General features: G+C 45.9%; 2 protein-coding genes across 2 annotated transcripts; one reads left to right on the top strand and one right to left on the bottom strand.

The window, feature by feature from the left end:
• The first annotated feature begins 1,975 nt into the window (after positions 1-1,975).
• LOC123151756 (LMBR1 domain-containing protein 2 homolog A) lies at positions 1,976-10,742 on the top strand. The gene is made up of 14 exons (XM_044571414.1): positions 1,976-2,243; positions 2,864-2,940; positions 4,562-4,720; positions 5,003-5,216; positions 5,298-5,384; positions 5,472-5,614; positions 5,812-5,892; positions 6,420-6,484; positions 7,501-7,676; positions 8,049-8,179; positions 8,278-8,365; positions 8,940-9,156; positions 9,489-9,595; positions 9,705-10,742. Exons 1-14 carry the CDS (start codon positions 2,076-2,078, stop codon positions 10,179-10,181), a joined length of 2,190 nt encoding a protein of 729 aa, XP_044427349.1. The 5' UTR covers positions 1,976-2,075; the 3' UTR covers positions 10,182-10,742.
• Positions 10,743-10,769: 27 nt separating this feature from the next.
• On the bottom strand, positions 10,770-11,785 carry LOC123151758 (uncharacterized). Its single transcript, XM_044571415.1, has one exon. It carries the CDS (start codon positions 11,542-11,544, stop codon positions 11,083-11,085), a length of 462 nt encoding a protein of 153 aa, XP_044427350.1. The 5' UTR covers positions 11,545-11,785; the 3' UTR covers positions 10,770-11,082.
• Positions 11,786-13,171: the final 1,386 nt, after the last annotated feature.

Here is a 13,171-nt window from a genome sequence, read left to right as displayed (position 1 = left end):
GGCATCTAGACGGGGCTGGACGACACCCAGTTTTTCGGTTTCATTTTTTTGCTGCTTTTTTCTGTTTCTATTTTTCTTCTTTGGAATAATTAGGAATTTTAAAAAATTACTAGTTCCAAAAAAGTGAATTTTGTACAAATGTTCTAAAAATCCAAAAAAATCGGTTTAAAAAATGTGTATTATGTTAAAAAATTCTCTTTAATTTGGAAAAATAGTGAATTCAATTTTTTATCAATTTTATAAAAATGTGTGATTTAAAAAAATCATGTTTTAAAATGGTTTGTTAACAATGTTCAATTTTTAAAATTCCCGAATTTAGAAATGTTCACTGATTCAAGAAAATCAAGAATTTAAAAATGTCATCGAAAACAAAAAATGTTTCTGAATTCCAAAAGTTGTTCCTTAATTACAAAAATGTTCTCCTATGCAAAAAACTTGTTTGCGAGTTCCAAAAAATGTACACAATTTAATAAATGTTCATGAAATTCGAAAAATGCTCATGAATTTGAAAAATGATCGCATTTACAGAAATATGATGAACATATTTTGAATTCGACGAACAGATGTTGAAATCAAAAAATGTCCACCCTGATTTGAAAAATGTTTATGAATTTTAAAAATATTCACAATTTCAAAAATATGACGATTTTTTTAATTCGGCAAATACCCAGCCCGATTTGAAAATTTGTTCACTGATTTTAGAAAATCAAAGAAAAATAATAAAAATGAAATAAGAAAATAAAAATGAAAAAGGTAAAAAGAAAGAAATGACAAAAAATGAAAAAGAAAAAGAAAACCCGCAAGGAGAAACAAAATAAATGATCTGGGAAGGTTCTACAGCCTTCTCAAAACCAAAATTGAGCTAGTTTGGGCAGGCCCAAATTCTATACGTAGCGGGCGTGGTGAGGTACGCGTGCCAAATATGAGAACGCCATCTCGCTATAAGGGAGAAATTTGCATTCATTTGGCGGGCCTCATTGAAACCTTCATATGTTTTTTTTTTTTAACCAACATGCCCCATAATCGGTTTCCCTTCAAGAAACCGCCACAAAGTTGCAACAGAATACCAAAACAAGGGAGATTAGCCCAAACCCGGGTCAAGCCTTCATACGTTAAGATCCGTTTAGTGTTTCTGTTTCCATGCATGCTAGAAACCATGGACCAGAGTCGCCTAGAAAACTACGGACAAGCGTGTTTAGCTAGAGGCACCTTTACTAATCTGAATGACCAACACCTGACCATAGCGCCAAACGATGCCTACGAGTGACTGATGGTTGCAGTTTTGCCCTCACGACTCAAGACCAGACGATCCAAAGTCATCTCTTAATTTTCCTTAATGCTAATAAGTAATAACAGGTTGGTGAAACCAACCAGCTTGACAGTAGTATATGCATTTTTCTCTTTTTGAGATAGACAGTAGTATATCTGTGCATACATGTTGATTCAGTCCGCAGCCGACTAGCCGAGCATGCGTTCGGATTGTCAACTTACGCCGGGGCGATGAATGATGATGCACCGAGCACCGTACCTTCCATCCTGCAGCGAGCAACAACCACCGTGTTCTTCTTGACGCGGTCCGTGTTAGCGAAAACACTTTGTTAATTGCTCCGCCAAATTACCCGAGAACGACCGTACGCGGAGTACTTATTAGGATGACTGCGTCAGTAGTAGTATGGTTTTTCCTGCAAGGTTGATTGGGCCAGGACATTTTGCTCGTCGGTAGCTTTCTTTTGGACGCGGCCCGGGTGGAGGGAGGAGGAGGCGACCGGGAAGCGGTCCAAGTCCAAAAGGAAAGGGGCTGCGCGCGCGCGTGGGTGTGCAGCGTGCTTACCTCAGCGGGCCGGGGAATCGGGCCCACTCCGGGCCACGTAGGCCGCTGAACCGGTCCGGCCCCACCAACTCCTCCCTCGAGCTGCCTCCGCGCCCACGCTTTTTAACCGGCGGCCTCCTTCCTTTTCATTCCCCGCCACGCCGCACCACCGACCTCGTCCCTCCCGCTCGGCCTCTCCGCTCTCCGCCCATCGACGACGCACGGGAGACGAGGCGGCGGCCGGTGGGAGGAGCGGGGCGGCGAGATGTGGGCCTTCTACCTGATAGCGCTGCCGCTGACGGTGGGGATGGTGGCGGCCACGCTGCGCTACTTCGCCGGCCCCGCCGTGCCGCTCCACGTCCTCGCCACCGTCGGCTACGCCTGGCTCTGCTCCCTCTCCTTCGTCATCCTCGTCCCCACCGACATCTACACGGTGCGATCCCGGCGCCGCCTCCTCTATCTCGGTTTGCTTGCTTGCTTGCTGCTCCTCGCTCGGTGTCGCTGTGCGATTGCTACTGTAGTTGGTAATTGACATTCCGGCGAATCGAGAAACTAGGTTGTTCCTGCCCGTGCGTGCGGATTCGGCATCATCAACTGCCGGTCTGGGAAGTGGCATGGAATTGGGTACTGTGGTGCGCTGTAGAACAGAGATTTTTTATGAGCCGCCAGCGTTCGTGAATCGTGAGTCCATTCATGGCGTGTTGGCGTAGAAGTGAGAATGCGGGGTGTCGCGGTTCGTCGGCGTGTTTGTGATGTTTGTGCTGAAACTTGCAAGCGTGAAATGGGGTTTCACATCCGTAACGCTGTGGATTAAGGAGTTTGCCCTGGTCCTCCAACTTCAGATATTTACCCCCAAAAAATTCGTCGTTACAGTTGGTATATATGTATATTTTTTAGAACAGGTACGGATTTATTCTTGATAGAATTGTAATGTGAAGGCAGGCAAAATGCCGTGCTGTTGTTACATTGTACTCATACATGGTTACTGATGTAGACTCTTCTATTCTACTATTGTTCTGTGTTCTGATCTCCTATTCCATTACCTGACTACAGACAATTACCGGCAACCAAAAGGGTGACGTCGGATTCTTTTGGAGCTGGTCTTATTGGAGCTCGTTTGTCCTAGCATGGTATGCTACTGATCACAATAACTTGTGTTGACTCGTGCGCTAACTGGCTAATGATGAGGTGAAAACTTTTTCGAGAAAATGATGAGGTGAAAACTTGAAGTGTCATTTTCATGACATGTAAGGTCTGAAACTGCTGCCTTGGTTTTCAATTGCCGAATCGGTCAATGGCACATATGCTTAGCCTTCTTGAGCGCACGCTTCTTCGTTGGTTTGTGTAGTTTAATGATTTGACCAAACATTTCGGTCAACTTAACTATATTACATCCTTATCTGAACATGACTGCATATTATATTGACTGTTGGACATCCCTTAAATTCTTTTGGAGCTGGTCTCAATGGAGTATTATCGTAGGCAGCATGACAAAATCCTGTCATTCTTTTTGTTGATGTTGCTCTTTTTCTCCTTAATTTGCGCGATTCCGATTATAGGTACTTACCTCATCTGCCTAATTGCACAATGTTTTTGGACGCCGATAAGTGCCACACGTGTGGGCGTTAGGGAGTCCACCCACACATTTTGTGTGGTGTATAAGAGGAACAGCCCACACACCTATGTGTGGGCAAAACAACTAGCGCCCACACGCCTCTTTTTTTCCCTCCCGATCCCTCTCACACGCGTGCGTGTGGGCGAAGTTGATAACGCACACACGCCCGTATGTCAGGCCTCGTACCTCCTGGTCCCGCACGCCACGCGTGACGGTCACCGCGCGCCCGCAGTTGCCATGGTCCAGACCCTCGTCCATGTTCGTTTAACTGCAGTTGCCATGTCGCTGAACTACGGTTGCCATGTCGGACAACTGCAGTTGCCATGGTTGCTCAACTGCAGTTGCCATGTATGGTCTGATCTAATGTAGTTGCCATGATTTCATAACTTTAGGAGTTGCCACATACTAACACTAGGCAGTTGAATGAGTTGCCATGTGCTCACAAGCATGCTAGGGCAGTTGCCATGTAAAAAGGAAGAGTTGCCATCTGCTTACGTGCACGTTAGGGCAGTTGTCATCCATGTACATGCACGTTAGGGCAGTTGCCATGTACCGTGCAAAAACATATGGCAACTCGGTAAAAGAGAGTTGCCATCTGCTTACGTGCACACTAGGCAGTTGCCGTGTACCCTGCAAAACACATGGCAAACTCGGATAAAAAAAGAGAGTTGCCACCTGCTTATAAAGCACACTAGGGGCAGTTGCCATGTGCACTGCAAAACACATGGCAACTAGCAGCTTGGGTGTGGGAGAGGAGACGGGCGTGTGGGCGAGATGGCAAATGCCCACACACTAGCCCTTGTGTGTGCGTGCAAAGTGGCGTGTGGGCGAACTGCTGAACGCCCACACACCAGCCCCTCCTATGTGGTGAAACGGCCGTGTGGGCGACCGGCTGAACGCCCACACACCAGGCCTGTCCTACGTGGCACTAGAAATATGCCAAGATTCGTGCGCTCACGAACGGACGCAGATCCACGCGTGTGGGCGAGATGCAAACGCCCACACGTGTGGGCGTTAACATTTCCGATGTTTTTCGGGTGGAGCCCCTTTTTCTTGCAGAACTCTCTTTCCAGTAGTTATGTTGTTTGTCTAAATACAACACTAATTCTCATGTCAAATTATGTTCATCTGAACAGGGCTATCATTCCTACCATTAAAGGCTATGAGGATGCTGGAGATTTCACAGTTAAAGAAAGGCTGAAAACCAGTATCCGAGCGAACTTGCTCTATTATGAAATTGTGGGATCTATCGGCTTTTTTGGAATAGTTTTGATTATAATCATGCATCATGATTGGTATGTACTCATTTTTCGTGTCTCAACTGCGCTTACATATTGTACGACCCATCTAATATCTGTGTGTAGTTCAGACATATGTGAGATTTTTGATTTGAGCTGTTTGGGTCTGCTCTAGTGGAACAAATAGGAACTGTATTATAACTTCTTCAGTCTGAACTTTATCCAGTTTGAACTATTTCAATTCTTCTCACCAATTGTTTTCATGTCTTCATTCCAATTTGTGATCATCGGAGAATAGGTTCAACTTTTTCTTCGCTGAAAGAATGCTATTGTTTGCAGGGGTGGTGCTATCTTGGGCTTTGCTATGGCATGCTCAAATACCTTTGGACTAGTGACAGGTGCCTTTCTTCTTGGTTTTGGCTTGAGCGAAATTCCAAAGGATATATGGAGAAATGCTGATTGGACTCGCCGTCAAAAAATTCTCTCTCACATGGTTGCAAAGATGACTGTAAAACTTGATAATGCTCGCCAAGAATATTGCAACGCAATCACTGTATGTACTTCTCTGGGTTCTTAAACTGTCATCTCATGATTATTGCATTCTTCTTAAGGCATGTTCCTTTCCTTGTCTAAGGTTGTTCAAGCCACATCAAAACAAATGTCCAAGCGTGACCCACTAAGGCCTTTTATGGATATTATTGATAATATGCTAGCTCAAATGGTATGGATGCCCAGGTACCGCTATAAATTGATATTTACATATTTTAATTATTCATAATAACTCACAAGCTCAAATCTATTTCTTCAGCTGAGAGATGACCCACTGTTCAAGCTTTCTGGTGGAAACAAACTAGCAGAAAATGATATGGATTATGATACTGACGAGAAAACGATGGCTGCACTTCGACGTCGACTTAGGATAGCTCATGAGGAGTACTGTAGGTGTAAAAGGTACAATATGCTAAACTAGCACATCTTAGTATCTTTTAGTGTGCATTTATGATTAAATTCTTGCAAACAACTCCTAAAGTTCGAAAATAAAATTCACACCCTTGTACAATTTTGTTGCGCTCATTTTCTGTACAATTCCAGACCATATTTTTGCTGCTCTTAATTGTAACTATTTAACCGTACTTGATTGTTTGCAGCAAATATACGACTTCTGTCATGGAAGCCCTTGAACTGGAAGACACAGTGACAAATTATGAGCAACATGATGCAGACGGATGGTACGTATTGACTTCTTACTTTACAGATAAATGGTTGTGTCAGACTGTCAGTTTGTGCATAAATTTGATAGTTAATGTCTTGATACAACTTCTGAGAAATCTTTGAAATATTTTGATTTATGTTTTGCTCTGTTCAACCATATACTGTGGTAACCTATGTCGGGGAGATATGTTGTAGTATTTACACCGCCGCTAAATAGTCAGTTGAAGCGATTACTTGGTCCATCGAGGATGATAGTGGGTATTGCACTGTTGCATATTTGTGAAGCAGGTTTGGTTGGCTTTGTTATCATGTAGGAGAAAGCAGTAAATAACATAATAAACAAATACTGTTTTTTCTCGAACACGCACCCAATTGTGTGTCATTTTGTAGACATTCTTAAAATGTTAGTAAACTATACTTGTTAATATTACCCTCACCACAACAATCAGCATGCATTGCAAGCTGGTTATCAGCTATCTTCATGCCAAATCTTTGGGCCATCAGTTCGAAGCACTGATAACTTACTTTCTGTTTGTTCTTACAGGAAATATGTATCAGATTTAAGGGAAAGTCGATCAGGCACACTAGGATCCTTCCTTGACCATATAGGTATGTTCCTACAATCCAGATTTGGAATATCTTGTCATATCTCTTTACCAGCGTGCCGATTGAAAATGCCTTACATGAGCGAGAATTTTTGGCTCCCAAGTCCCATGGAGTTCGAAATTTCGCAAAATCAAAAACCAATTTTCTAAGTCTCATTTTCTTAAACAAGCACACACACAGAGATGGATGTATAATTAATGTATGTAAATTTTCATAATGAAATACGCCTTGATGTGATCTACAAAAGAAAAATCATCAACTTCTTCAGTGAATAGTACATGTTGCTAGAAATTCATGACTTTGTTTTTATTTTTTTGTGCAGCTCACATCAAAACATATTTCATCATGAAACTTTGCAAACATGTAGTATACATCCCTATATACATGTGTAAGTTTTTTCATAATTATTGAAACATAAAATGATAATTTTTGAAATTTTCAAAATTCGGGCTATATGGCGCCCGAGCTCCATTTGTAATCTCCAACCTTCACAGGATCAGATAATTTCTGTTAGTCAAATGTTGAGCAAAATTGGAGACTAGACCCCACTTTGTCCTCTTAGCCAATCCTCAAAAATATGAACTACAGTATGAGTTGGAGCAATGTTAAAAGCCATGCAAAACAAGCTGAAGGGCAATCAAAGAAGAGGTGTTGAATATAATCTTCCTCCTGATAAAATAAATTACTACCAATCCAAGTTGCTGTTTATTATTATGACTACCCCACTCAAGTACCACAAGAATATTTAAATTTTCAGAGGGAGTTCAAATTTTCAAATTTGTTCGCGATGGAAGTGGAAGTGGGAATTGACTAGAGCCGCATACACAGATTGCACCAAGAAAATCCCACTAGCATGTAGATTCCGCATAATAAAGCTTGAACCGCTCACGCAAGTTAGCATAGGCCCAATACCAATGGATCTTTTACAGAGCTTTCCTACACACCAACAATTTTATGTTAATCTCCCTGGCCTGTCCTAAATTCATGGAACTGACTTGCGAACACCTTCACATTTTCAGAGTTCATTTGGCGCTGTATACTGTTAAACCGACTCCTGAAAGTTCTTTCTGTTCTCCTTGGTTGCATCTCAGCTGCCATATTGTTGGCTGAGGCCACTTTGCTGCCAACTGGTGTCCATTTGTCACTTTTTTCTGTTCTTATAAATGCTGCAGGAAAGCAAGAAATTTTAGTCCAGGTAAGAAATTAATTAATTTAAGTGTGTAGCATTGCCTTGTGTTTGAAGTAGAATCTGAAATATTTCCTCCAGCTTGCAGCCAACTTATGGGAAGTTTGTTATCTATGATCACCGATAATCACCACTTTATTTCTATTCTTATAGCTGTACATATACAGAAAAAAATCAATTCTGTAGAAGGTGCACTTGCCATTAATTTGGAAGAAAAAACACGCAATGACCACATTTAAAAAGTCTGTGGTGTAAACATACTTCTTTTGCAAGACTGTTTAGTCACATGCATATACCTTTACTTGCTTGTACATTCATCATGAAAGAAATGACCTTTGAAATACTAATTTTAACGCTTTGCCTGCTAATACCACTTAACAGGTTGTTGCATTTGCTCCACTGATGTACATGTGCATTTGCACATATTATCCGCTCTTTAGGATAGGGATGATGGTGGTCTATTCACTGACTCCAGGACAAACTAGCTCTGTCAGCCTGCTTATGATCTGCTCGTAAGTCTTCCGGTTTCCTACTATTTGATGTTTCAAGGGCGTCAATCCAACCTTTTTTGCACACTGTCCTGAGTTTTGCATCAAATGTGTTTTTTCAGAATGGTTGCAAGATACGCACCTGCTATTTCTTACAACTTTCTGAACCTCGTTCATCTTGGTGGTGATGTTAGAACTACTTTTGAGAAGGTAATAGTTTTTGATATGCTCCTTTTCTGCATTGCTTGTTACCACTCTTTTGTACTCCTCCTCATGAATTTGTAGATTTTAAGCAATCCTCCTCATGAATAGGTTTTGTCGATATGTAGGGAATACAAAAGCAGCGATAGTCTTCTATTGTTTTCCATTTTGTTGGAGAAAAAGGGAATTCTAACCAAGAAAGTTACAGGGACATGCAGCTGTTTCTGACAAATTCCACCTATGGCACAAATCTGAGCTCAGTACAAATGAGTAGCACAAAAAAAATCACCTGCTATAGCGCAAATCATACCCAGACTTTCCATTCAACAGTACTCCCATAGTTCCATTAGCTTTCATTCTACTACAAAATTTGCTCATGGGAAGAAAAAAGAGGATTGGCTACTGTTTACCTTAATAATGTGCAGCAAGTAGTTCTGATATTCTTGTGTCTAGGTGATAACACAGTGTTGGTTCATTTTTGATGCAAAAGTTCAGCTGCTTCCTATTCTACATGCTTACTGTTTACCTGCTAGATAAGCCCTAGTTAACTGCTGGATAAATAATCTCTTGTGCTATTATGCAGAGGATGGGGAGCATTGATGATGCAGTTCCTTTCTTTGGGAGAAACTTCAACAGAATATATCCACTCATTATGGTTGTTTATACTATACTGGTCGCGGGCAATTTCTTCGGCTATCTGTTCGAAATATTTGGAAGCTGGAAAAGGTTCAAATTCTGGACCGAGGAAGAAGAGGATACAAACGGATTTGATCCATCTGGAGTGATGATTCTGCAGAAAGGTAAGTCGCTGCTCATGTATCTTGACGGATATCTTTTCTTTCACTCCACAGTCCACACATGCTTGTTTTTTTTTTTGTCATACCGCTTGATCTTACACGATTTCAGTACGGTATTCCTTCTGCAAATAATTTTTTAACTGAACTGGTAGCAACAAATATATGTTTTTTTTCGAGAAGGGGAGCAGCATAAATAATCTGGTGTTTCCCGTTTGACTGGTCGAACCTTTAATCAATCATTTTTTCTCAGTCAAGCTTGTTGCTGCTCAGTCACTAGCTTAGCTTTTCCTATCAGATGGTATTGCCTGCCTGAATATGATGTGTTTCATCTGCAGAAAGATCTTGGATCGAGCAAGCGCGCAAACTCGGCGAGCAGGTCACTCCATTGGCAAGAAACTTCAGTTCCGTTAGCGAAGACGTTGAATCTGGAACCATGCTACAGGTGTGAATTTTTTTCTCTGGGCGTCTGCTTGTCCACCATGATTGTTAATTCTTAGGGTGCTTGGAGACCTCACTCTCATTTCATACTTCTATCTATCTGTTCTCCACAGGGTGTAGAAAAGTTGGTGGTGATAAAAGCAGCTCCACATTCTCCCAAAAGGGAAGGAGGAGCCCAGTCAAAATATGGTGTCAACGCTGACCACAAATACTCCTCCATCACAGAACAGCCCAGCAGTCAAAAGTCAGTTAAACAAGTGAAAGAGGAAACCCGTTCCACTTCCACCTCTGTTCTGCTCGAAGCAGGGGACTCTGAAAACCCATCTCCTCCTGTTAGTGTGGTGCCAGATTTATCAGCTGGAACCGCGTCGAGATGGGCGTCGATGAAGGCGGGGTTTCGGAGCTTCAAATCGAGCATGAGTGCCAAGAGGCTGCTTCCTTCGAGCCTGTCGCGCACGAGCTCGTCGACGTCGGACTCGCTGGACGAGATCTTCCGGGGGTTGAAACGTCACTCGAGCAACCCACGGGCGGATGTGGAGTACCTTGACGAGGATGACAGCGCCCTCGAAACGGATCGAGCGATTCGATGATCGATGAGGTGGTTTGACATGTCCAAAGTTTTTCCTTTTTTTTGGAACTGTGACATGTCCAAAGTTAGAGTATGAAAGGGAGGTACAGAATGTATAGTCCCTCGGAAATGGTATAGAAGGTATAGAAAAACCTTTGTACGGTATAGGATCCCCGAAGAGAAAACGAAGGGGTAGAATGTGTACATAGGTCACAAATTCGCGTCAAATGGCGAAGGATGTAAACATCAAATTGAAACCAGTTCTGTGATGGTCCCAAAATGGCGAAGGCTCGTCCCTGGTGTTCAAGAAAACAGGTCAGTTGCAAACACTTTTGATGTTTCGGAGCTCTACTAGGTGCTCATCTTTTATTTCTTTCTTTTTTTGCGAAAAGGTGTTCATCGTTTTTGCTTCCTATTTGCCTGCCTCTGAAGCAAAACCAACACGCTTATTCCAGCTGTACAATGTTCGGGTCAAAAAAACTGTACAATGTTGACAGGCTCAGCTGTCAGATGCAACCTACGGAGCTAGTGAATCTCGCCAGCACGACAAGGAAACATCCACCAGTTCGATGGCGACGGGGAAACGAACAAACAAACGAACAACGCGATCGAGTCGAACGCAAGCTCTTTCATTGGAGACCGATGATCTGTGCTGTACAAAAATGGACGAGCCATTAGGCTGTCCTTCATTCCATCCACCAAGACTAGTACTCTTCCAACAACCGCGCACCAAACCCGAAAGAAACAGCGAGAAAGACGCCGGATTAGACGAGCAGAGCAGGTGATCCATCCATCCATCCATCCGGCCACGTAGGCTCCGCTCCGGAACAGCACAGCACACGACCCAGAACCAGAAACCAACCAACCAACCGAGCAAATGTCGCTCAACCGACTGGCCGCGCGGCCTCCCGCTCGCCGGAGGTTCAGAACAGCGACGCCGCCCGCTTGTGCGGCGGCGCGGCGGCGGCGCCCTTCTTCACGGACGCCACCGAGCAGCCGTCCCTCCTGTACCAGCTCGCCTGCTGCAGCCGGGTCCAGAAGTTGCCCCTCTTCGCCGGCTTCTTCTCCTCGGCTGGCGCAGTCCCAACCTCCTTCTTGCCGTGGTGACCGCCCGCGGCCGCCTCCGGCACGTCCTGCCGCATCAGCATCCCCAGCCTCGCCCGGCGCGCCTCGCGGCAGGGCGGCGCCGTCTGGGCCGACGCGACGCTCGCCGCCCCGGACGAGGACGCCGACGACGGCTCGGAGGCGGCGGCAGACGCGGCGGCGGAGAGGCGCGAGAGGCGGTCGCTGAGGCAGAAGGGGCAGACGCCGGCCGCGTGCCGGTGGCTCGGGTGCCTCCTGCACCGCGCCGCGTCCGCCTCCTTGGACTTGCCCGCCGCGGCCATGGCGATCCCGTCTAGCTCGGAGGATGCCGGCTGGCTGGAAGACTAACGGTGGCCGTGTGCGCGTGCGCGTGGTGGTGGCGATGGGATGCGGGCGTGTGCGTCGTCCTATTTATTGGCCGTTCTGGCAGCGGGGCGGGGAGCTTCGCGGGTGGTGCTGGGGAACTGGCCGCGTCGGGCGCCGTACGGTGCCTGGGGGGCGTGGCCGATCGGATGGTGGGGTGAGTGTGGGGCGCGTGTGTGTGATTGGTGGCATGGGCATTTGCCGGATGATTGGCCCCGTTGAGTGCGGCAGTCGGCTGCGGTCAAGAGCTCTTTTTTTTCTCTTTGCAGTCAATAGTTTTTTTTTGCGGGGGACAGTCAGGAGCTGTTTAGCCGTAAAAGATCTTTGTTTGTGCTGTTGAGTGGAGGCGTAATGAACAAACTACAACATGATGGCTGAGGAATCGGGAGCATTATCGGCAGGAGATGGCTCCTCCTCCCCCCTCCCCTCCCCGCCGTCCGCTCCCTTGCCCGCAGCGCCGCCCGCTCCCCTGCTGGCGGCCTCCGCTTCCCACTCGCCACGGTACGCCGACCTGGCTCATGCGTCTCTGCGCCTCTTCCTGGGCCTTGGTGACGAGGTCAATCTCGCCCACCTTACACGCCTGCCCGCCTCCTGCTTTGAACCTCAGATCACCTTCTTTGTCTCGCCATCTCTTCCCCTAAGCTCTGGTTCGATGAACTGCTCGCCGGAGCTCTTCTCCAGGCCTTCATTGGAGGGGTTGCGTGCTGCTTCAACGTGCGCTATCTTCAAGACCAGACCTTCCTCTTCTCAGTCCCGCAGGCCAGGTTTGCGTCAAACCTCCTTCGTCTCCGTTCCATCCACCACCGCCTTTTCTCTTTCCGCTTCCTCCCGGTCTCTTCACCACTGCCACCCTCGCCGACTTTGACTGCTGCTCCTTCCTGCAGATCTCTCTCGGATCTGCTCCTCCTGCATCATGCCACAGGCCTCAAGTTTGAGAATGCCGCCTGGACTCGCCTCAAGTCCTTTGTTACCGTCCCCTCGGCCCCTTCGGCTTCAGCTTGCCGGCTACTAGTCAGCTTCCTCTAGTTCCCCCTCCCTCTCTCGCCTATTCTCTGTGATCTCATCCTTCACTGCATGTTTGGCGGTGATCCTCTGCAGTTTCACTCCGCCCCCGCTGCTGTCGACGAATTCTCCTTCTCGGTTGCCAACCGAGGTGTGGGTGACCTCCTCATCTCGTTTGGCGATCTCTGAAGGCCTGGGATGGATATTCGCTTCTCGATGCCCGAACAAGCCTCCTGCGCCTCGGCAAGCATCGCTCCTCCGGTGCCCCTGGCGGCCAAGGCGATCCGGCTGCATCGAGTGATGACCGACTCGTCTCGGCCTTCGGTTAAGGTTCGTCAATTACGATACGGGTTTAAGTTTCGTTCCCATATCCTGCGTAGTTCTAAGTTACCTGTGGTTCCTCCTCCTTACACCACTTCAAACCCTACAACTCATGCTCTCCTTTGGATAAGTTTTTTTCAGCAGTAGCTAAACCAAGTGCATGCATTGTTAAATCGACCCTGGATCATTTCTTCTCGGGTAGTGCTAGCTTTGTCGTCCTTCGCTTCCAGGCTAACCTCTTCC

The sequence above is a fragment of the Triticum aestivum genome, chromosome 7A (genome assembly GCF_018294505.1).
Source record: "Triticum aestivum cultivar Chinese Spring chromosome 7A, IWGSC CS RefSeq v2.1, whole genome shotgun sequence".
Classification (NCBI taxonomy): Eukaryota; Viridiplantae; Streptophyta; class Magnoliopsida; order Poales; family Poaceae; genus Triticum; species Triticum aestivum.
This window is presented reverse-complemented; position numbering and strand designations above follow the sequence as displayed.